This window comes from Diabrotica undecimpunctata, chromosome 5 (assembly GCF_040954645.1).
Source record: "Diabrotica undecimpunctata isolate CICGRU chromosome 5, icDiaUnde3, whole genome shotgun sequence".
NCBI lineage: Eukaryota > Metazoa > Arthropoda > Insecta > Coleoptera > Chrysomelidae > Diabrotica > Diabrotica undecimpunctata.
In genome coordinates, this window is record NC_092807.1 from 82,381,849 (window position 1) to 82,409,264 (window position 27,416).

A 27,416-nucleotide genomic window follows, 5' to 3' on the forward strand; every position below is an offset into this window, starting at 1 on the left:
TATGTATATATCAAAATTTATTTTAATATTCAACTACAAATTGGTTAATTTTTTTTATTTAGTTTTCAATTATAAATGGTATTGAATTTGACTTGATCTAAAACATGAAGTCGCCAGAAAGAGCTTGTTTAAAGAATTGTTTGTAGTCGTCTGCACCTGGTACAATGTCGTTACAAATTCCATTCTTTATAGATTTTATAATAGGTACTAATATGGTAATAGTGTCCTGAGGGCAGCTTTTTGGTATGTTTTCTGTCATGCATTTCTCATAACCGCTGAATTCACTAAAAGTTACATATATTTAGAACATAGTTACAGAAATTACAAACCTAAATATCCTAATTATAAATAAAGACTGTTTTAAAAATAAAATAAATTGCAGATAATAAAGTGCAAATAATTTTATAAAAAATTAAATTTGAAAAAATTTATCAAAAAAATCGTATACAATTTAATACAATTAGCGATTATATATATATATATATATATATATATATATATATATATATATATATATATATATATATATATATATATATATATATATATATATATATATACAAGGCATATATACGTAAGACAAGGCTGTATACTATCTCCCACCCTCTTTAACGTGTATTCTGAGAATCTATTTAGGGAAGCTTTAAAAGATGAAAAAGGAATTATCATAGGAGGAGAAATAATTAACAATATACGGTACGCCGACGATACTGTGATTCTAGCTGAAAACATCGACAATCTGCAGGAGCTAATCAATAGAGTTGACATGGAATGCACAAATTGGGGACTGTCGATAAATATCGATAAAACTAAATACATGGTGACCAGTAAAGTGGATATCAGCGCAACCCAACTGATATTAAACCAACAACCGCTGCAGAGAGTTCAGAGATTCAAATACCTTGGATGTTGGATTACCCAAAATCTAGATCCATCCTTCGAAATTCGATGTAGAATTGAACAGGCAAGAAACTCATTTCAAAAGTTCAAGCCTCTATTATCCAATAACTCATTAAATATGGAAATCCGTGAAAAGTTTACAAGATGTTACGTGTGGTCTGTACTTTTGTATGGATGTGAAACTTGGACTTTAAACGCCAATATTATGAATAAAATCGAGGCGTTTGAGATGTGGTTGTATCGAAGGATACTAAAAATTCCATGGACTAGCAGAACCAGAAACGAAGAAGTTCTTCGAAGAATGGGACATCAACGAACTCTATTAAATATTATTAAGAGGCGTAAACTAGAATATCTTGGACATATAATTAGAGGACCAAGATATGAGTTCCTTCGGCTAATTCTCAACGGTAAAATCGAAGGAAAGAAATGGATAGGACGGAAGAAACTCTCTTGGTTGAGGAATTTGCGGCAGTGGACAGGTTTGACAGCGGACCAATTGCTACACGTAGCGCAAGACCGAGATCTGTATAAAAATATTATAAGCATGGTAGTCGCCGACGTTCCGTAGGGATATGGCACTCAAGAAGAAGATATATATATATATATATATATATATATATATATATATATATATATATATATATATATATATATATATATATATATATATATATATATATATATATATATATATATATATAGTTTTGAGTTTCTTGTTTGTTGAACCGTACTATATTTAATGTAAAATAAGTATTTCTTGGGTTTAAGTTCAATAAATTATATTACGTGGAACTAGATCTTATTCTCCATAGAAATCAACGTTTCGGCAGCAAAAACCCTTGCCTTTTTCAAGATTCTAAAATGTAAAAGATTAAGAACAAACAGTTATTGTAAAATATGTATATATGTAACTTACCAAAACGTAAAAAGTGACAAATAAAAGTTGATATCTGATGTCTCATGGTTTACTGTCATTAGTGTATAATTATTTTTATATGGGCGTATCATTGATGTTTTCGAAAAATGTAAAGTGGAGATATGTTATGACTTTAAGAGCTTTTTATGGTGTTAGAATTATTATTATTTAAATCAGATTGAAATATATTTTATTTAGATTTTGTGTATCTTTTTTGTCATATATTGCGTTGGAATTTCTTTTTTATTTCTATTGATTCGTGTATCTCCCTCTTCTTTTTGTTTTGTTTGGTTTTTAAAATTTTAATTTTTTCGAAGTCAAATTTATGCTTTTTCTCATTTTCATGTTTTGTGAGCGCACGCCTTAAGAATTTGAAAGTTGAAGTTTCGGCACCCATTTTTGAGCCATTATCAATAGGGATACGGTTTTGTTCGAATTTGGAGTCTCAATCTGCCTACTTCCCTTACTCGTGACATACCAGTATCTAATTATGTAAAAATACAAGAACCGTCAAGCGGCACTGAGGTCTCAATCTGCCTACTCCTCAGTGTCGAGTGACGACCAGTCTTAGCCTGTGTATATAAATAAAAATATATATCATACACAAGGTATAAAGATTTTGACAGGTATAAACGATAGACAGAAGAGAGAGCAGGCGTATTTGGAGAAACTGGGAAGTACGGGGGAGGTGAACAGGTCGCAATCGAAGCGGAATAAGATAGAGTCAGCCGTTTTGAAAACAAAAGGTTAGTTTTGTCATTTAGTTAACAGAGACTATGAACCTATATATTATATATATATATATATATATATATATATATATATATATATATATATATATATATATATATATATATATATATATATATATATATATACATATCGAGAAAAGGAGTACGACCGTCAATCCAAAATAAACTAAGGTACACTCGAAGAGTGGTGGGTTTTTCGATCAAAGTGGAGAAATAAAAGACAAAGAAGGTGGCTACTTCATCTATTTATTGCAGACATTTCACTTTCTATTCAAAAAGCATCATCAGTTCACCTAAAAAAAACAATATGAAACCAAACATCCATAGAGAAGGTAAAAAATGGGTGTTACCTTACAAAGACATGTACCAGTCAATGATGTTAAAAATATGAAAAAGCTTACTAAACTGGACATTTAGAGTTAAAGTTGTATAAAACAATTAATTGAAACTAGGTATAGTTTACAAATTAACAGAATTAGCACAGCAAAAGAACATGTAATAATCATACATGTATATAAAAAAAGTTATTATAAAAACTTTAAGGTTTTTTAGAAAGATCATGAGAATGCACTTCCAACAATTTATTTATAAGCAGTTAAATTTTAATTTTGACTTTAGGTAACATTATTGAATTATTTAAGATTAATATAGTAATAAAGATAAAAATGAAGTTACCAGTATTAAGCTTACTGAATCTCGCAGGTAAATGAATTTACAGGTTAAACACCCACACAAACAACGTGAATAGATATGGCATGGAGGTCAAAATGACAGAACAGCAAGGCAAAATACCAACCTCTAATACAATAAAGCGGTACATTCATAGAATGAGATAAATTTGGTTAACAACTCGTTAAAAAGCCAAAAAATTAAAGGAAAAGGTGGTTAAGATCACCATTTTCCCCCCAGTGATTGATTTGTTAACAAAGAACAAAGCATGCGAGGTCAATCCAAAATATGATATATTATAATATTTATGATGTCACACAAAGATTCTACACATCAATTTCAATTTAAAATTTATATCTCATATAAGACCCGAATGGACTCCAAACTTGACGAAACACTAACAAATACCAAATGCATATATGAGAACATAATATCAAGTATTCATCAAACAGCAATTAGTAACACGCTTTGGTGGAATGAAGACGTCGAAAATGCGGTAACAGAAAAGAAAAGATTATACCCTAAGTGGTTGAATACAAAAGATGACGCAGACAAAGACCGATACAATGAAATGAAGAAGAAAACTAGAAAGATAATTATGACCTCCAAAAATGAGATATGGGATAGAAGGTGCAAAGAGATAAAATCTTATATTGGAGGACGATAATGCACTGAGGCGTGGAAGTTTATAAACTCTGTTAAGAAGCCGACTAACGAGAAAGTGATTCTAAATCCCATAAATCCCGAGGATTGGACACATTATTACTACTACTACTACTAAGGATTTCCACAGTTTTCACTGTCTTCCTTCACTCAACCGTTTTCTCCAATTTTCCCTGTCATTCCAGTCTCCATCTCGCAGGGTTCTTTTCTCCATAGCCTCGTCGATTTCATCTCTGAATGACCTTCGGGGTCTTCCTCTCTTTCTTCTTCCAATCGGGCTCCATTCTGTGATTTTGTTTATCCAGCGTCCTCTGTCCGCTCTTCTGACGTGGCCGTACCAGGATAGTCTCTTCTCCTCTATATAGTCGATTATGTCTGATTGCACTCCCATTCTCCGCTTAATCTCTGCGTTTTCAATTCTGTCTCTTTTTGTAAGTCTACAGCTTCTCCTCAGGAATTCCATTTCTACTGCTCTTATTCTACCTCTATTTCTCTTGTTTATTGTCCAGTTTTTGGACCCATATGTCAGGATACTTCTTGTCAGGGTGTTATATATTCTCTTTTTTGTCTTTATCGTAATGTTCTTATCCCACAACACTGAGTTTAGTTGTCTTATACAGTTTCTTGTTTGTCTCAGTCTGTTGTTTATATCTTCTTCTGTTGTTCCCTGGTTCGATATTATGGTTCCTAAATACTTGAATTTATCTGTTCCATTTATTTGTCTTCCCTCGTCTATCTCTAGGTTTCTCATATCCTTGTTTTCTGTTGTTAGGTATTCGGTTTTCTCTAAGTTTATTTCCATTCCGTTGTTTTTATAGTTTTCTAGTTCTTCTAGTTTTCTGAGCATAAAGCTGAGATCTTCTTCATCTTGTGCGATGACTACTTGATCGTCGGCAAAACTTAAGGTGTATAGGTATTCGTCTCTTACTGGTATGCCCATTCCTTCGCACTTTCTCCTCCATGGTTTGAGTGTCTTTTCCAAGAATATTTTAAACAGAGTAGGGGACGTAGCACAGCCTTGTAGAAGTCCTTTTGTCGTCTTAAATGGATTGTAGGCTTTATTTCCATATTATTACAAATATCTATTAAATGAGAATAGAGACGAATTTAAAGAAGATATGAATTCATCAAGAATCGAAATTCTGGGAGAGCATATTACCATAGTTTACCATTACATAGTTCAAAAAGCTATAGCAGGGATAAAAAATGGAAAAGCAAGTGGACCAGAGGGAGTAACTACGGAATTAATAAAGAATGGGCCAGAGAAATTACACAGAATGATCACGGCGATATTTATCGAATATATTAATGGACATCCAACACCAGATGAATGGAAAACAGCATGTATGACCCCAATATATAAAAAAGGTGACAGGAGAAATTGTAAAAACTATAGAGGGATATCGGTCACAAGCTCAATGAGTAGACTATACGGTCGAATACTACGGGACCTGATAGAGGAATATTATCAATCGTCTGAAGACGAAGAAGAAGGAGGATTTAGAGCAGGTCGTTCATGTACAGATAACATCTTCTGTCTTAAACAAATTATAGAAAAGAAAAGTGTGACAAATAGAGAGTTACATATGACTTTTGTAGATCTTGAGAAGGCATATGACACAGTCCCGCTAAATAAACTATGGGAAGTCCTGGGCACATCAAACATACATCAAACATTGGTTAGTGCTCTCAAAGATCTATATTATGGTTCAAACTCCCAAATGAAATTCGGAAACCTCTTAGCTGAAAAATTTGCAGTTACTGAGGGTCTCAGACAAGGATGTTGCATCTCTCCGACTCTATTTAAGATTAATATCTCTGCAGCTCTGAAACAATGGAAAAGGAAAGTCAAAGGAATGGGTATACAATTGAACGATCAGGATTACATATATACTTACAGTTTGCAGATGATCAGGTGGTGATCTCAAATGACAAAGATGACATGGAATACATGCTTAGAAAACTAATTGAAGAATACCAGAAATGGGGATTAAACATCAATTAACGAAAGACAAAATACCTCTCAATTGGAGCTGAAACAGAACAACTCGATATCGATGACAATCAAAAAATAAATCCATGCAACGAATATAAATACCTGGGGTCAACTTCGACCGTAGTGGAAAAGACGAACGAGAAATAGAACATCGAATTGTACAAGCACGAAAAGCTATAGCATGTTTGAACGGAGTTCTATGGAGTAAAGAAATATCAAAGAAAAGAAAATGGAACATCTATGAGACAATGGTTAAAACTAGCCTACTTTATGGAGCTGAGACATGGAGAATAACCGAAAAATATAAGAAAAAGGTCGAAGCCACGGAAATGGATGCCGTCAGAAGATCGATGAGAATATCAAGAGCCGACAGAATACGGAATGAAGTGATAAAACAACAAATGGGTATAGAGGGCACTATAGTTGAGGATATTGAGAGAAAACAGCTCATATGGTATGGGCATGTAAGCCGAATGGGGGACGAAAGACTGCCTAAAAAAACGATGATGTGGCAACCCCCAGAGAAGAGGAAACGAGGAAGACCACCACAGAGCTGGAACCTGGGAGTTAGGAAAGCGATTAGCGCTCGAAATCTGGACGAAGACCTAACTCAAGACAGAATACAGTGGCGTTTGGGAGTCGGACAACGTCGTAAGACGTTATAAAAAAACCGAATATATATAATATGTAGTATATATATATACTACATAATATTAGATATAAAAAAGTATTTGATTATTTTAAATAAGTTATATACTAGAGAAATTTATAAAAATATATTTATGTGAGGGCATTTTTAATAAATTAGCATATAATAATTGTAAAAAGTTGTATTTTAGTAATTTTAATGTTGTAAATAGATTTAAGTGAGCCATGTGCTTAGGCAACCAACTATACAGTGGATTGACAGATAGAAATTAATCATAATACGAATATAAGTGGGGTTATAATAATAATGTTGGTTTGAGGTGTTTAATTTATATATATTTGATGATTTAAATGTTTATTCTGATCTGAAAAGCCTAAATGTCAACAAAATTATCAATGGAACATTAACGAATTCTTCAGAGTGCAGAGTGTGACCATTGTTTACAGTCGAACATTCTCGAAATAATGATTATGGCGGTGGATCGAACAGATATTTTTTTCGAGAACATCTATATAGAAGTGATAGAACAAATTGGAACATGATTTCTTACCAGATGGTTCTGGAAGATTGAAAAGATATAAATACCCGTGATTTGGATTCAAGATGGCAGTTTTTAGTTAGAAGTCAAGCAGTTTATTATGAAAGTTAGTAGAAGATAGACACAATTAATTAGTGAAGTCAATTGTTCACAGTTTTAGTAAATCAGTCAAGCAGTTTTATAAGAAATATGAAAGTTAGTTGGAGATAGTCCAATTGTTTAATATAGTGAGTTAAATGAAGATTAAAAATTATGCATATAATTTAATGCACATTTATAATTATACACAAATAATTATTGAAGATTAAAAAAAGTATATTGGAAGAAATTAAATTATATTATGGTTGGAGATTAGTATAAATCAACTTATAATAAGTGGATATTGGTATATTGAAAAGAAGAATAAATATAAATGCTGTTTGCTGGTTTGGTTGGTGGTGTATAAATGCTGGTGAAGAAAACTATATCTTAAATTGGTAGAAGCTGATAATTGGAAAAAGTAATTTCACAAAAAACAAGGATAACTGAAGTACGAAGACATTCAGTGGTGATTAGAATCTATATAGTAGAAAACAGTTCATTTAGGCATTCAGTGAAAGAAAGGTACAAAATTTTGTTAATATAATTTAGTTAGTGTCATAACAATTTCAATTTTGAAGATAGTTTTGTTTAAATTGTAGATTGTCTATAGAATTTAATTAGTTTTATAAGAATATCAATTTAAAGATAGTTTATTTTAAATTTACATTGGCTAAGTTAGATATATATGTGTGTTTCATAATAGTTATAATAAAGATAATTTAAAAAAGTACTTACAAGCTAATTCTTTGAGAACCGCGATAAAAACCCTATATTATTAAAAATACTCATTGCTCATCATTCAAACAAAAAACACATCATAACAATTTGGCGCCCAACGCGGTGGCTCTCTATTTAAAAGAATTAGTTTGGGAAGATAAGTGCTCTCATATAATTAAATTAATTATCAGTAGAAAGAAAAAATTATAGATTTTATTTTTAATTATATTTGAACAAGTAAAGTCTCAAAATGTCTCAAGGAAAGAAAGGTACAAGAAGCAAAAAGAATGAAGAAGATGTGGAAGTAGAAACACAACCTATACAAGAGGAGAGTTTAGTTCAAGTTCCACAAGATACTGCAGAAATGAATCCAGAAAGAGAGGAAAATGTCAATATGGCAGCTTTGATGTCATTAATGATGCAGATGAACAAGACAATGGAAGAGAATACAAAAAAAATGGAAGAGAATTCAAAAGAAATCAAAGAAGACATAAAAAAATTGGAAGAGAATTCAAAAGAAGTCAAAGAAAACATAAAAAAATTGCAAGAGAATTCAAAACAAGTCAAAGAAGACATAAAAAAATTGGAAGAGAATTCAAAAGAAGTCAAAGAAGACATGAAAAAAATGGAACAGAAATTAGAAGAGAATTATAGAAAATTAGAAAAGAAAATAGAGGATAATAATAATAAAATTGTAAAACAAATAGAAAAACAAATGGATAAAAAATTTGAAGCTGCAGAGAAAAAAGTAGCAAATGAAATAAAAATTATACGGAATGACTACAAGAAAAGGATAGAAAATGAGAGGACAGAAGTAAAGAGGATTATTCAAGATAATAAGATAGATATAGAACAGAAAATAGAGTTACAGAAATGTAACTTAGAAGTAAAAATTAACGAAGACAGGAGAAACACAGAAGAAAAATTAGACGATATACAACAAAATATCCAAATAAATAGTAATCAAATAAGAAATGTGGAACAGAGAATAGATGATATTTCACAAACATTTGAAAATAAATTTTTAAATTATTATTGGGGTGAATTAGAGCAAGCCAAGTTTAGAGAAATTCTATATTTTGGAAAGTATAATCACAATTTAAAATCAAATATGGTAGATTATGCATTAAAACTGATAACAGTTGCAAAATATTTAGAACCACCACTTAGAGAGGATGAAACAGTCTTAAATGTATCTAGACATTTTGATGCTGATGTTGTGCAAACCGTAACTGTACAAAATATTCAAACAATAGATAGTTTTATTAATTTTATTCAAAGAATACAAAGAGGCAATATGACAAGTAATAATAACAACAGAAAAAACAATAATAACTTTCAATATAATAAAAATGATAATCAACAATATAGACAATCATATAACAATAATTATAGATATGGTAATAATTTACAAAATTTTAATAATAATAACAGTAATTATAATAAACAACATTTTAATAACAGTACTAATAATAATAGACAAGATTTTAACAATAGAAGAAATACAGAGCGACCTAACTATAACAGACAGGTAAATTGTGTTCGAAGGAATAGAAGCTGCGAAGACAGGGAACGAAGTACTACAAGGCAGGAAAATGTGAGTAGAAGTCATAGTAGGGAAGGACATAGGACATCAGATCCAAGTGGTCAGATACAATCTGACAATTCTAATAATCAAAATTTTGTGCAGTAAACTTTCTGAATTACAAGTTAGGCAATTGCTATTATGAAAAACCTTCTGAATTTATTTCTTTAGATGAAGATAAAATTATTGAATCTATTAATTTAATTTATATAAATGCTTTGGCCAAAAATAAAATGATTAAGATTATGATAGATACTGGTTCAGAAAGTACTTTAGTCTCGGAGAATTTTATTTTTAATACATTAAAACTATCAGATATAATAAAGATTCCAAAAATTAAAATTATTGGTGCAAATAATAAGAAGTTGGGTGAAATTGATAAACTAGCCAATTTTAAAATTAATATTCTTAATAAAGAAATTAATATGCAAGGATTTATTGTCAAGGATTTATGTGTTGATATATTAATGGGAAATGATGAATTGGAAAAGAAGAAAGTAAAGATAGATTTTGAAGAAAAAATGGTAACTTTGGAAGGGTAAATAATTAAATTTATGCAGAAAGATGAGGTGGAAGAAGGAATAAGAGTTGATAGGATATTATTAAAAGAAAATAATGATGTTTATGAAGAAGAAATGTATTTTGATGATAGGGAAATGTCCCAAAAGAATGTAAAGAATAATTATTGTAGTGAATATTTAAGGAATGGAAATTTTAAGCAGATGGATGCCTACGAGGTGGAGTGCGTAAAATTGGAAGCAAGGAATAATGAGTACATAATGAAGAATAATTTTATTTGTAAAGAAGAAGATATAATGAAAGTTTTAAATTGCCCTGAAGAATATAAATCAATAGTCATTTCCATATTGCAGCAACACAAGGGACTTGTCAATAAAGAAAATAGAATTGCACAGAATTATATCCATAGTATAAGAGTTAAGGAGGAAAAAGATTTTAAAACAAAATCATACCCAATACCATATAAATACAGAGAAGAAGTAAACAAAACAATTAATAATATGTTAGAAGATGGGATCATTGAGAAGGCAGACACACGTTTTATTAACCCCATAGTAGTAGTACGAAAAAGATCAGGTGAAATCAGGTTATGTTTGGATGCAAGGAATATTAACAAGATTACTGAAAAGCAATTTGAAGCACCAATGAGTATAGATGGAATATTAGGAAGAATTACAGGAATGTCATTTTTCACTAAAATCGATTTACAGCATAGTTTCTGGTTAATACCTCTAGAAAGAAAAAGTAGACAGTATACAGGATTTCAGATAGATGGAGTAGTATATCAATAATTCAAAGTAGTACCATTTGGACTTCAATCATCTTGCAGTGCTCTATGTAGATGTCTTCATGATATTTTGGATCAATATGAACATTTTGTAATTCACTACATTGATGATATATTAATTTTTTCTAAAACGGCTGAAGATCATGAGAAACACCTAAAAATTATAATAAATAGATTAGACAAAGTTGGACTAAAAATAAATCAAGAAAAATGTACATTTTTTCAAAAAGAAGTCATATATCTAGGTTATAAACTTAACACTAAGGGAATCGAAATGGATCCAGAACGGACACAAGTCATTCAGGAATATAAAACACCACACAACTTAAGAACTTTAAGAGGATTTATTGGAATAATTAATTATTATAAAAGGATGATACCAGATCTAAGTATAAAAGAAATTCCATTACTTGAACTACTGAGAAAAGGTGTAAAATGGAGATGGGATCAGAGAAGAGAACTAGCATTCCAAGAAATTAAAAACATTTTTCTGTCAAATTTGAAAATATACTATCCTGACTACACACAGCCATTCATATTAAGAACAGATGCATCAATAGAGAGATTATCAGGGGTATTATTACAAATACATGATGGGGTCGAATACCCAATACAATTCATTTCAAGAATTACAAAGCCACATGAAAAGGGTTACTCAGTTTCAGAATTAGAACTAGCAAGTATAATACACTGTGTCACAAAATTAAGATTCTATTTGTTGGGTAATGAATTTACAATAGAAACAGATCACCAAGCTTTAACATCTATATTAAATAACAAATATGGAAACAGTAGAATACATCGGTGGAGTCTAATATTGAGTGAATACTCATTTGAAATCAAATACATTTCTGGAAAATCCAATATAGTGGCAGATGCTTTATCAAGGTTAGAAAATACACCACAAAAAGGGCAGCGAACAATAAAAATTGGATTAAATCAATTAGTAGAAAGTACTGGATTATATTCTAAAGAAGAAATTATAAGAGATCAGATCAATTTGAGTGAAAAACAAAAAGTCCTTAAGAAAGATGGAGTATATTATAAAATAATAAATGGCATAGAAGTATATGTAATAACTAGAACTTTAGCAAAGAAAATATTGAAAAATTTACATAACAATTATATGCATATTGGTTCAAGAAAGCTATGAATGCTATTTAGGGACAATTATTTTGCAAAGAATGACATAAGTATAGCAAAAGAAATTACTACCCAATGCCCAATATGTCAACTAAACAAAGAAAAGAATTTCAAAAAAAGAAAAAAAACTTACTGATAGATCCATTTCATAGATAGATTGTAGATTTCTTTGTTGTGAATAAATTTGACATCATACTTGTTGAATTTTGTACATATGGAAATTGTTTGGTACCCTAAAAATCATATTTTGGGGTTAGATACAGAATTGATTGTGTAAATGTCTTTATAAAAAGTGTAAAACTTACCAATTCATATGGATGAAAGCCTGTTGAATGGAAATAATTCCTAGATTTTGTCTATAAATAAACAGAACACAATATAGATTATATTTTTAATTAAGGTTATATTTTATTCTCTGGTATAATATCCATTGCTCCATTTGACATGACAGTTTGACCATAGAATAGCCGAACTGTGCAGCGTTGTTCTCTGTTTTAACATAGACAGCGAACAGGGATGTATTTAACACATTTTAAATAAAAAAAAAAATTTTTGATTTATTAAATTTAATAAGGTATGAGAAAATTAATATTTAAAAAAATAATAAGTAAATTATTTATTTTAAATATTATATTTTGGGGTATTGATACAATTGGGGTTTATAGAAAATAATTTATAAGTTATATACTACATAATATTAGATATAAAAAAGTATTTGATTATTTTAAATAAGTTATATACTAGAGAAATTTATAAAAATATATTTATGTGAGGGCATTTTTAATAAATTAGCATATAATAATTGTAAAAAGTTGTATTTTAGTAATTTTAATGTTGTAAATAGATTTAAGTGAGCCATGTGCTTAGGCAACCAACTATACAGTGGATTGACAGATAGAAATTAATCATAATACGAATATAAGTGGGGTTATAATAATAATGTTGGTTTGAGGTGTTTAATTTATATATATTTGATGATTTAAATGTTTATTCTGATCTGAAAAGCCTAAATGTCAACAAAATTATCAATGGAACATTAACGAATTCTTCAGAGTGCAGAGTGTGACCATTGTTTACAGTCGAACATTCTCAAAATAATGATTATGGCGGTGGATCGAACAGATATTTTTTTCGAGAACATCTATATAGAAGTGATAGAACAAATTGGAACATGATTTCTTACCAGATGGTTCTGGAAGATTGAAAAGATATAAATACCCGTGATTTGGATTCAAGATGGCAGTTTTTAGTTAGAAGTCAAGCAGTTTATTATGAAAGTTAGTAGAAGATAGACACAATTAATTAGTGAAGTCAATTGTTCACAGTTTTAGTAAATCAGTCAAGCAGTTTTATAAGAAATATGAAAGTTAGTTGGAGATAGTCCAATTGTTTAATATAGTGAGTTAAATGAAGATTAAAAATTATGCATATAATTTAATGCACATTTATAATTATACACAAATAATTATTGAAGATTAAAAAAAGTATATTGGAAGAAATTAAATTATATTATGGTTGGAGATTAGTATAAATCAACTTATAATAAGTGGATATTGGTATATTGAAAAGAAGAATAAATATAAATGCTGTTTGCTGGTTTGGTTGGTGGTGTATAAATGCTGGTGAAGAAAACTATATCTTAAATTGGTAGAAGCTGATAATTGGAAAAAGTAATTTCACAAAAAACAAGGATAACTGAAGTACGAAGACATTCAGTGGTGATTAGAATCTATATAGTAGAAAACAGTTCATTTAGGCATTCAGTGAAAGAAAGGTACAAAATTTTGTTAATATAATTTAGTTAGTGTCATAACAATTTCAATTTTGAAGATAGTTTTGTTTAAATTGTAGATTGTCTATAGAATTTAATTAGTTTTATAAGAATATCAATTTAAAGATAGTTTATTTTAAATTTACATTGGCTAAGTTAGATATATATGTGTGTTTCATAATAGTTATAATAAAGATAATTTAAAAAAGTACTTACAAGCTAATTCTTTGAGAACCGCGATAAAAACCCTATATTATTAAAAATACTCATTGCTCATCATTCAAACAAAAAACACATCATAACAATATATATATATTTAAAATTTTACCAAACAAGTTAATCAAAAGGAACAATTACTTAAGTATATAAAAGTGATATTGACCAAATAGTTAATAAAATGTAAGTTGATTAATCTAAGTTAATAAGGAAAGAATAATTTATTTTATTTTTATTTTTATTTGAATTTATTAAATATGAAAATGTGATAAAAACACCTTAAGGGACAATTCAAGTAAACAACATATTAAGCCTAATTGTGCAAAATTAATGCATGATAAATTTGGCTCAAGTTACTAATGTCGGTTCTCTTATTAAGAGTATTTGGGTGTTTTAATCTTGAACACATTTCTAAAAACTGTCTTTTAACGAGATTGCGTTCAGTGCCAAGAATTTTAACTTCATTAAAGTTCACTTCGTGCTTAGAGTTAATAGCATGCTGGGCAAGAGCACAACTATGCTTAGATAAGTTAATATCACTGCGGTGTGTCGTAAGACGCCCTCTCAGTGATCTCCCTGTCTGACCGATGTAACATGAGTCACACTCAGCACAAGGTATACGATATATTTCATTAACTTGTTCCAGAAGGGACAGAGGTGTTTTAGTTTTAGAAAACAAATTCCTGACAGTCTTAACATTCTTAATTGCAATTTTAACCGGTACGTTATTATGTTTGTACAGTTTAACAATTTTCTCAGTAACTTAGGGAAAATGAGGTAAAGATGAGTAATGGGTAGTTGGAGTCCCAAGTACAGTATTAGGCAGAACAGTGTTGTTAATTGAATAATTTGATATTATTGTTGTAAGTTGGTCACCATTAGGTATGTCATTTAAAGTGGAACCATAGCTTTGCACGAAAAGGTATTTATTAATATGGGAGGATGGATAGGAATTCTCAATCAGAATTTTCCTAAGTAATTAAACGGATTCCCTTCGATTAACCGGATGTGTCAGTCTATTTAGCCTGCAGCTTAAAGCTTTAATTAGGTTTAATTTATATTTAAATAGATGACAAGGGTGGTAGTTGAGAAACCTATTAGAGGCCATTGGTTTCCTGTACCAACTTGAATTTAGGGTGTTATCTCCCATTCTGAGACGCATGTCTAAGAGGGGAATACTATTTGTGTTAGAGTCCTTAAGTTCAACAGTGAACTGTAAATGAGGATCAAACTCATTGAACAAAGACAAGGTGGCCTGAATCTTGTCTGGAGGTAAGGCTAGTAATAAGTCATCCACATACCGTTTAATAAAAGGGATTTGGAAATCTAAAAGACCCAAACGGTCAGAAGCCAAATCATCCAGTACATAATTAACTAGGATGGGAGAGATTGAGGAACCCATAGGTGTCCCAAAAATTTGAAGATAATATTTGTCGTTAAAGACCAAAAAATTAGTGTCAAATACTAATTGCAAAAGTTATGCAAATACATCCCAGGATACAGGACAGTTAGGTTGGATGGAGTTCCAGTGATTTCTTAAGGAGGTAATTACACTAGAGAGAGGTAAATTAGTGAAAAGAGATACCACATCAAAACTCACTAAAATGTAGCCTTGTGGAAGTTCAAAATTATTAATAAATTAGCCAGTAAGATGCCAGTTAAAAATTTAGAAATATTAATATTTGGTGAATTGATGGAGGAAACAATTGGCCTCATGCTCAATGTGGGCTTATGTATTTTAGGTAGACAATAAAATCTGGGAGCATATCCATCATAATTATGTAAAATAATTTTTACCTGCATGAACAAAGCATGACCTCGCATGCTTTGTTCTTTGTTAACAAATCAATCACTGGTGGGAAAATGGTGATCTTAACCACCTTTTCCTTTCATTTTTTGGCTTTTTAACGACAAGTTGTCAACCAAATTTATCACATTCTATGAATGTACCGCTCTATTGTATTAGAGGTTGGTATTTTGCCTTGCTGTTCTGTCATTTTGACCTTAAGGCCATATCCATTCACGTTGTTTGCGTTGGTGTTTAACCTGTAAATTCATTTACCTGCGAGATTCAGTAAGCTTAAGACTGGTAACTTCATTTTTTATTTTTATTACTATATTAATCTTAAATAATTCAATAAACCTAAAGTCAAAATTAAAATTTAACTGATTATAAATAAATTGTTGGAAGTGCATTCTCACGATCTTTCTAGTTCTTTACACATAAAAAAAAACCTTAATGTTTTTTACTTAAGTTTTTATAATAACTTTTTTTATATACATGTATGATTATCACATGTTCTTTTGCTGTGCTAATTCTGTTAATTTGTAAACTATACCTAGTTTCAATTAATTGTTTTATACAACTTTAACTCTAAATGTCCAGTTTCGTAAGCTTTTTCATATTTTTAACATCCTTGACTGCTACATGTCTTTGTAAGGTAACACACACTTTTTAACTTCTCTATGGATGTTTGGTTTCATATTGTTCTTTTTAGATGAACTGATGATGCTTTCTGAGCAGAAAGCGAAACGTCTTCAATAAATAGATGAAGTAGCCACCTTCTTTGTCTTTTATTTCTCCACTTTGACCGAAAAACCCACCACTCTTCGAGTGCACTTTAGTATATATATATATATATATATATATATATATATATATATATATATATATATATATATATATATATATATAGCATAAAAAATTATAGTTTAAAACTTTAAACAACTTTAAAAATTTAAAAATCTAAAGTATGGATACTCAGTGTTTCATTTTAATAAAATAATAATACAAACACATAACGTAAATAAGTAAGTTAAAAACATAAAAATATTTCAATAATCGGTTAAAAACAATTTATTTTTTACCTGCAGTGATCCTGAAGTTTGGCTATATCGTAAAGTTGTATTTCAGATTTGATGTTATTTTTAATGCAAGTTGCAGATGCGTTGCCTACACCGTCTTTCCAACAGCTGGACTCTCTTCTATAGTAGGCTAAAAATGAATTTGTTAAATCAGGTCATACATACGTGGTATTGAAAAAGATAGAAATGATATGGTGGTTTAACACAGTCATCTAAATAATAAAAATTATAGAAATTTAATCAATTCGATAAATTATTTAATTCCAATAAATAAAATACAGTAATATTTGCTATTTTCATTCATTTTAAATAATACATGAGCGATATAGAAATAGAAAATAAATGTTGATAAATAAAATCCAGAATTTAAGTAAATGAGAAATCCAAATCTAGCACTATTTATTAAAATCTTCTTATTCTTATTTGCTACTTGATCAGAAGTTGTCAAAGGTACATTATACAGGTGTATAATGCAGTGATATTCGGAGTTTTGCGTACGGATGATTGCTGTTCGCCAATTTTTATTGACTAGTTTGTTCAGGTCTAGTGGATAGGTACCATATATTTTTGAAGTTGCTTTGGGATCTAATGCCTCGTATGCAAGATATGATTGACTGTTTCAAGTTCTCTGCTATAGAATCTTCAGCTTAAGTCTGCATGAAATATCCCCATTAAATTCAGCTGTCCCTTGACTAGCGCATGTCCAGTAAGAATGCCTGTTATTACGCTGAGCTGATATCTGGTTATTTTCCGCAGTACTTTCGCCTTAGTAGCGCATGTCCACTCAATATACAATAAAATTTACGTATATTAAAAAGATGGGCTAATTTAAATAGTTAAGCCAGTAGTTGTACGAAGATCCAACATAACTAACAGACATCTAGCGAAAAAAATCTTGCAATAAACAAAATAAAAAAAAGGAAATAGAAAAAATAATTTAATCATTAAGACACAACGGAACAGTTCCGCATAAAAAAACTTGTACCACAAGGGTGAACCGTCCCGTACAAACATAGCGCAAAGTTATGCATGTGGTTTAGTTGTATTAAGAGATATAATGAAAAATATATTTTCAGTTAAATATAGTTGAAAATTCTGTTTGAAGGAGGTCGGTAATGCCAACACCGGCAAACATTTTTATTACGATTTATTATGAAATGAAGAATAAAATTTAGCTTTTCCAAAAATTAATAATGTAAGGCTCATAACTGCATCTTCGATACATAAACCTAAAAATTCTGAACCGAAGAAAACTAAATCTCTGAGACCCACAAGTCGTATGTCATTTTTACTAACTGTAAAAATAGTATATGTTTAATAGGTTCATTAGAAATAATGTATTGGTTGAAAATTCAATATATCAGAGACAACATGAATATACAACAGGATTCTTTACGAAAGTGTCACTCTATCATCTCGTCCGGAGGGTGGAGTATATTTGAAAATTCTAGATATCGTGCAAGGTGGATTTTTAGAAATAAAAAAAGAATTTGAGAATATTTGCAAAGCAATCAAAAGAGCGACTTTGGTAAAAGAAATCATCGAAAAACGCTACAGGCGGATATATTGCATCCTAAAGAATCGTGTGATATTTACAATGTAACTGACGATGCCATGTCAGCACAGGTATCCAAAGCCTTTCGACGAATACCTAATGTGTAATAAATAGCAGTTAATGGTAAGATTCAGTAGCGATATTATGCGGATGACAAGTTAATCTTCACCGTGGCAAATTTATTGGTCCAGTCAGATTTATAACGGAACAAGTTTACTGTGGTTATACAATGGAATTTTAATATAAGGCTTACTATAAGCCTCAAAAGTCCAAATCGTACCCTTTTCTATGTCTAATTGGAAATGAAGATCCGTTCCTCTTAATATTAACATTATAAAACCAGCAATTACATATACTTTAGTGATCCAAAGTATAAAGGTGGCAAAAAAACTGATACTGGTGAAGAAGTGATACTGATAAATTTGTAATTGTGCAAAGACTTTTTTGCCTAAAATTACAGAAGGAATATAGCACATTAACTTCATAAATAAACTTACGGCTAATAACTTTTCATCTAGATGGCTATCACTTGGCTGATAATTTTTTATCTAGACTCCCAAATGCAGTCTGAAACTAAGGTTTCAGTTGGACATCTCACAAAAGGGATGGCTCAGAGGAAACATGAAACTCAGGTTGGAGGGTTACATCTTATACACAGAGGGTCTAACACTAAATAAGAGTTAGGTGCGCAGGTAATCTAGCCAATGTTGGAGTTCTCAGGAGCCGTAATAAATTCCTTAAATTCATATACGAAGAATCCGTATAGGTTACACCATTCTAACACACAGCTTCCTGATGACATCAGATGTCCGGCTTATCTGTCAAACATGACAGTGCTAACTAACAGTAAAACACATTCTTAATGAATGTCATCAATTCCTAGCAGTTCCTAGCCTGTTAGACAGACTTCTTTAGTTTTTCAGAAAAATATCAATGTATCATAAACTCTTAAGTATTTGTTGTAAAATGTTGTGTCTAAAATGTTGTTTGTAATTACCACTGTGCGAATGGTAATAATTGCCGAGCAAGTAAATGTAAATAAAAAAAAATTACTATATGATAGAGCCCAACAATCTGCCGAGACGAAAATACATTTCATCGAAAGCCTGCTAACAAAGATTTTAAAAAAACATTATTATCCATTGTTATTTATAATATTAAAACAGAAAACAAGAAACGATTTAAAAAGGCTAACAAAACGAAAAATTAAAGGATAGGAACTAAATACTGTAATATAATATTTAAAACAATCAATACACTGCGATCTATTCTTGCCAAATAAGAATTCAATGTAACACGAGAAATAAAAAAATCATTATTTAGAAAAAAACAAATAAAATACATTTATAGAATATCAATGTAATGTAACAATGTAGTAATGTAACAAGTTTTATTTGGGGGTAACTTTAAGACAAATAAGTATTAGAGTATAAATAGGATTCAGGATTTAAGAGCATGAATCATGCATCAAGTCCAGCGACTTTGACAGATCCCAGTTATGCATATATGCCAGGTATAATGAGCAAATGATCCAATTTAAAGATGCATCAATATTTATGAAAGAAACAGAAAACAAAGAAGGATAATTCATCTCACTGAATGAAAAAAAAATGTATTAAACATATCCACAGAATGTAGCAAGAACTGGTTACCAATACTAGAAAAATAAGTTAGCAATAAGAATATACCAACACTAACGAGTTAATAGCAAGTCAAAGACACATCATTTATAAACAACTACAATAAGCACAGAAAAAACAGAATTTAATATTAATCGGAAGGTACAACACCGCTCAGAATTTTACTTATACAAATACAAATAGATGAAAATTTATTACAAATGTACAAAATACAAATAGATAAAATAGATAAAAAAGAAATTTGTCTAATACAAATAGATGAAAATAAATGAAAATAAATTCGAGAGTTCAATTGCTCTAAATACTTGGATACTGTGAATAAATGGATAATAGTAGACAGAAAAAAAGAAAAGCTTAGAATAATAAAAAATATATGTGAGAATACACGACTTAATAAAGACAGAAGACGGAGAATACAGAAGAATGATAATGAAGAAGAACCATTAAAAAGTAAATGTAACTGAAGGTGAAGATATGGTAAAATTTATTCATGCGCAGAGACTAAGATGGTTTGAGCAAACACAAAAAAGAGAAAAGTATGAACTATTTAAAAAGAGAACAAACTAAAAACTAACAATAAACAGACCAAGAGGAATACCAAAATTAAGATGGAAAGACCAACTGCTAGAGGATATATCAAAGAAGAAAATTACAAATAAGAGAAAGAGAAAATTCAGGACTGAAGAGAGTGGAAGAAGATAGTAGATAAAGCAAAAAATATTACTATCTTTGAAAAATAACCCAAAGGATATATGTAGAATCATTGATTTAAATGGATTAAAAGAGGTTATGGAATATTGAGCGATATATATTTTAAAACAATAATTCATCGGTTTATATATACCTAATTATGAATATAAAGTACTTTATATAATATGAGAAAGATATATATTATTTTTTTCTCGTTTTCTTTTTAAAATTAATTTAATATATATAAATGAATTTGTTTAATTTTTTGTGTTTTTTTTGGGGTTATAGTACGTGAAAGCAAAATATAGTGCTTAAATTGGGCAAATTATTAAGAAGTACTATAATAATACATAAGAGGATAGCATTATTCTTCTCTTTCTTTCTTCTCTTATCTAAGGTTAGAATAAAATTGGTCATTAGTGTAAAAGAAGCCCAGATTGTAATAATATACAGCACATTATGTAGTAACAAACTATCATTTATGTTACTGGCTATTCTTTATAAGTATACTTACTAAAGGACACACGACCCTTGTTACCACACAAATAATCATATATTTCGGTATCTATTTTCTTCCAGACATCAATCGCATGGTTTTGAGTAGTATCGAAACAATCCTTAATTACCTCGTTCGCCTTTTCTACACAACCATTTATTTGAGTTTTAAGCATACATTGTTTCCTGGCAAAACTGATTGGTGATGCTACCGGAATTTCCTTAGTGTTAACTAGATCCAAAGCACCAGTTATAGATTTCAAGCATTCTTCTCTAACTTTTGATGCTTCCTTGAATAAATGAGATTAGTGTTGATTTTCAATTATTATTAAAATTATTGACAAAATAGTTTTGTTAAAACTAAAATTCAATTGTTTATAAGAATAAATTTTTCATATAACTTAAATAATATAAATAACAAATTTCAACTGTTTCAAAATTTTAAGGAATTATGTAATAACTGTAAGAATGTCGTGATATTTTTTATTGCTTTAGATACACCGTAGCAAAAATAATCAGAAATTAACTATTTAAATGAAGTATTAATTTAACATAAATATAAATAAAGTAAATGATATTAAAAACAAATGGGATGTTTGAAAAAAAAATTGAAATATCCAATTAAATAGTTAAGAGGTTTAAGAGCTAAAAAAATTTGAGGAATTATTTGTACTAATATCGTTTGGAATAAACTGATTTAAAAATGTGGTGATATTTACTATTGTATAACATAATTTTTTAAAATCAGATGAATTTATATACGTTTTCGTTTGGAATTTATTATATATAGATACTGAAATAATAAATATTTCACCAAACTCAAACTTTATACAGCATAACAAATATAATCAGAAATTGCCTAGTTAGATGAATTATTACTTTAACATAAATATAAACCAGTCAATGATATGAAAAATAAATTTGACTTTTCATTGAAAATTAAAATATCCAATAAAAAATATTTAGGAGATTAAGAGTTAAAGCAACTTTGTTGTAAACATGCTCCATAAACTCAAATTAAATATCTTAGGTTCAGAAATATTAGAAAACGATTACATCGAGGAAAGCTGGGAAAAACTCAAAAATAACATAATTAACGAAGCAACAGAATCACTTGGACAGAGGAAAGTAACGAAAACTAACATAACAAAAAAGAAAACACCATGGTATAGAGACGAAATGAAGACAAATCGTGAAGAAAAGAAGAAAGCCTTTTTCAAATACAGAACACAACAAACGCAACAGGCGTACAACCACTATAAATAAATCAGAAATAAGACGAATACTTTAGTTAGACAAACAAAAAAGAAACACTGGCAAAATTTCTCAAAACAGATGAAACACGATTTCTACAAAACATAAAAAGAAATATAAAGAATGATCAGAGGACAAAGAAAAGAGATGAACGAACTAATAAAAACGAAACAAATTTAGAAGGAAACATGGGTAGACTACTTTCGATCCCTATTTGCTAAAGGTAACGATAATGAACCACCAACACAAGAGGTGACGAAAAACGAAAAAATAAATATTGAAGACGAAGAGGTAAAGGAAGCATTAAGGAAATTAAAAATAGAATATCACCAGAAGAGGACAGAATACCGAACGAACTGTATAGAAAACCAAATCTGACAAAATAACTATTAAAACTAATCCAAAAAAAATAGAACAAAACAGAATTTGTCAAGAATATAGATCAAGCATCCTAATACCTCTGTTCAAAAAGGAAGACAAAACGGACCCGGAAAATTACAGAGGAATTAATTTAATTAACACAACACCAAAATTAAAAACCAAAGTCATAACAAGTAAACTGAATGAAATTATAACAGTAGCAGAAGAACAACAAGGTTTTAGGTCGGGAAGATCATGCTACGACGCTATATTTATAATGAAGCAAGTGCAAGAGAAATCATTCGAGTACAACAAACCGGTTTATCTATGTTTGGTGGACGTTACCAAGGCATTTGACCGGCTCAAATTAAAAGACATTATTCACTTACTGTACGTAAGGGAGATACCACTAGGAATAATCAAAACGATCGAAAATATCTACCAAAATAACACAATAAAAGTAAAAGTAGAAGAAGAACTAAGCGATCCTATTGAAGCTGACAATGAAATAAGACAGGGAGATTTCCTAAGTCCTCTATTGTTCAACCTGAATATGGATAAAATAACAAAAAAAGGATATTACTCTCTCAAAGTGAAGATAATTTACAACGTATGCTGCACTCATTTAAATTAACCGTCAGAAAATTTAACATGGTAATTTTCCCCAAAAATACAAAATGCATGGTTACAACAGCAAATTTACTAAAATGTAAATTGGAGCTGGAAGGTCAGATAATAGAACAAGCAATGGAGTTTACATATCTAGGCGTTACATTATTTAGCTACAGCAAACTCGAAAGTGAAGTGGAAGATCAAGTGAATAGAGCAAATAGAGACGCAGGCTGCCTAAATGAAACAGTATGAAGAAATAAAAATATCGGGACAGAAACGAAAGGCAAAATTTAAAAACAGTCATCAGACCAATAATGATATACGCGGAAGAAGCAAGACCTGACACAAAGAGGATAAAAAGAATGTTAGAAACAGAAGAGATAAAAACACTTGATGGTAGGACACTATGGGACAGAGCTAGAAGTACAGATATACGACGTAGATGTAAGATGGAGAACATCAAAAACTGGGTAAGAAATAATAGAGTAGAATGGAACGATCATATAAGCCGAATGACAACAAATATGGTAGTAAAGACGGCAAGAGACGGTTCCCCAATGACGATCAGTAGTAAGACCACATAAACGATGATACGACAATTTACTGGATGCACATTAAAAAACAGACAGAGTCATGTCTATATAAAAAGAAGAAAAAGATTTAAAAAATATTCCCACAATATCCTAATTAATCCTATAAGCAATATATTTTTGATCAAAAAATGACTAAAAAAGGCCTAATTCCGTCAAAATATTTATGACCTCAGATACAGAAGCTACAATGAAAATAATGAAATCTACAAATTATAAATGTACGAGGTCTAAAAATCTTATCTCCAACTAGTCATTTAATTAAGATTTAAATTGTTTTCTAAAACATTGTTTTCTTAAATTGTTTTATAAGACGTTTTATTTATCACCAATTCACAACGTAGAAAAACTGTGTAGCGCTGGATTTTAATGAACAACATGTTCAAAAAGTTTTATAGTTCAATGTATAAATTTTTAATATAATTTCTTTGCTAAAAGTATTAGTTTTCTGTTTTAATACATTATAATCAGTAACGTTATAGAAATCACATATTTGTTATTTTTCTTTAAATAATTATTTTATTACAATTTCTGTTGATTTTATTTGTTTTTAATTTTTTGGTTTGATTTATATCATTTAACAATAATAATATTTAACCTTTATTCTGCAATTTTAGTTTGCACTTAGTTTTGATTCTATACCACATATCTACGCCATATATGTATATATATATATATATATATATATATATATATATATATATACATATATAAATATATATATATATATATAAATATATATATATATATACATATATAAATATATATATAAATATATATATATGTATATATATATATATATATATATATATATATATATATATATATATATATATAAAACGTCTATGATATCTGGGACTTACTTCAAGCGACAAAATATATTTGTCAGTTGGTCAACTTCGTTCTTTCATGTTCAGATTCACTTCTAAATAACGAAGATGGAGGCAATGGTTTTTCTGCATCTTTTGTCTACTTAAGCTGAATTTCTACTCGTAAATGCATTTCGTCTCTTCCTTCTCTTTGTAAGCAAATCTGTTTGTTAATTGGCAGATTAATATCTCTATGGAAGGTTGTTACTCCTTTCTCTTGCTATTTTGATGACACGGGTATCCCCTATTCTGTTTATGTGGATACTCCATTCTTTTTTTTTTCTATTTTGTGTCCATTCAATTATACACTGTACGTTTCATTTTCTTCTAATGTCTTGCCTTGTCTTTCGATCTTCCAGCATATTTCCTGGTATTTTATTCCTGGCAAGGTATGTTATAACCATTACTTGTTCAATACTGATGCCATCAAGTACTATTTTACATTTGGTTGGTTCTTTGCTAATTACTATTATTTTAATTTTCTGAGATGAGATTGTCATAGTCAATTATTTTGCACTGATCCTAAATCTGTGGACCAGTTTTTGCAGACTATCTTTTTCTTGGGCTATTAATATTGCATCGTCTGCATAACAGAGTATTTTTATTTCTTTGTTTCCCATGATGTATCCTGTTCCTTTGTTAAAGTTCAATGAGTCCCCTTGTCTTATTCTGCTGCCTATTTCTATAGGCTCTGTAAATTGTCCATCTATTCTGACTTTCATTTTGTTGTTTTGGTAGATGTTTTTGATAGTTTTTATAATATTTAGGGAAACTTCTCTATTACACAGAAAACGGAATACATATTTGAGTCTTATTCTGTCAAACTGTTTCTGTAAGTCAATCAGACCCAGAAGTCATGGTCTACTATATCTAGTAATTTTTCAGTAATTTGCTTTATAACAAATATTGCATCTATACACATTATTTCACTAAGAAAACCCTATTGCCCATCGGCTAAACTTATCCTCTGATTTAGGTGCAATAAAATAAAAATATTTACGTCTTTAATTTGAGGTTTAGGAACATTATAATTTTCTTCAGTAGTCACTCCGTTATTTAGCATCTCTTCGAAATATTTCTTCTACCTTTTACATTATTTGGTCTTCGTCCACTATCAGATTTCGTTGCTTATCTTTTACATTTATCGTTCATCGTTCATCTTTTACAATTTGTAAAAATTTTTGATTTCATTTTTCTTGTAATTTTTTTTAATACGCTTTACTTTATCATCCATATACTTTCGTTTGCGCTCCCTTAGGATTTTCTTTACTTTTTTTCGTTGTTCGGCATACTTTCTAGGTCGTCTTGTTTTTGCGATCGTAAACTTTTTAATCATAAATCTGATCTTTTTTTAAGTCTGTTCTACATTCGTCATCGAACCAGTGGTTTTTTTCTATATCTTTTTGTTCTTGGTATGTTCTTCGCCGTTGCTTCCTTTATAGTCACTATAGGATCAACACTCTCGCCTCAAAGTGCAACATTAATGTACACTTTGTATTGACTAGCGTGTAACATTAATGAACATTTACAGCGTTTCACTTAAAATGCTAGTATCTCAAAACTGTTACCCCTCTGGTGTATTTCTTATGGGATATTAATTTTGTTGGTCTGTGATATCATTTTGGTATGTACAAATTTGGCGTAGGACGAATACAACTTACGGGATTAAGTAAAATGAACAAACCAAATTTTTTTAAATTTTTTATTTACTCTAAAGGGAAATAGCAAGACTTCTAACAAACAGATAATAGAAGAATAAAAGTAGTGTGTCTAAAACAATATTTGCCAAAAACAAAACAATACAAGAAAATAGTACCAAGCATAAATTAAAAAATAAAAACATCAAAGTTATACAAAATATCATACACTAGTGAGTTTGGTTGAAAAAACGTTTGCAGTAATGTGGTTGTCCTTTACATGTGTCACAAACATTCCACATTAAGGAAGATATTTTAACCAGATGCTAACAGATACTGTATGATTGACAACTTGAACTCAGTCATTGTAAGCTTCCTTTGATTCACGGAAAACTCGATATAGAGGTAGTTAGCATTCACTGAACTTGTTCCCCAAGTGATTTCGATTATGACCTTCCTATATCATTTTGTGCATCTACGTAGGGCAGAGTTGTAAGAAGATAGTTGATCAATAACATCCACTGAAAATTTCCCCCGATCATAATGCAAGATACAATAAGGCTTATCTATTACTTTCTGCCTTACTTGAACACGTTCGGTTTGATTACTTAAATGGCGCGTGGTAAGCACTAGCAGATCATGCTGATCGCTCCATTTGACCACAGTAAGCCCGTCAGAAGTTTCCTTTGAGTTTATTTCTCCTTTCATTAACTTTTTTTGCCTAACTTCTTCACATATACATTTTCGATTAAAACAAAGTGTTCCAACAAGGTGCGTTTGATGATCGATCAGTGTATACGCAAGAGATATGGACGTATAGAAGTTATCCACGTAAAGTATCCTACCATCGCCTAAAAGCCGTTGTACCAAAGTTATTACAATATTTTCAGTTGCTGATATATTATTATCGGTCGTGTCTTTCCCCACATATACAGACATGTTTC

At 29.9% G+C, this 27,416-nt stretch overlaps 1 protein-coding gene across 1 annotated transcript in view; it reads right to left on the minus strand.

The window, feature by feature from the left end:
* The window catches only part of LOC140441421 (uncharacterized), a 41,636-nt gene continuing 14,220 nt past the window's right edge, over window positions 1–27,416 (minus strand). Inside the window, exons 3-5 of the mRNA XM_072532142.1 lie at window positions 21,170–21,440; window positions 16,774–16,900; window positions 1–284 (exon numbers count right to left, since the gene is read on the minus strand). Coding sequence (XP_072388243.1) covers window positions 98–284; window positions 16,774–16,900; window positions 21,170–21,440 — 585 coding nt within the window. The 3' untranslated portion in view covers window positions 1–97. The remainder of the gene's footprint in view (window positions 285–16,773; window positions 16,901–21,169; window positions 21,441–27,416) is intronic.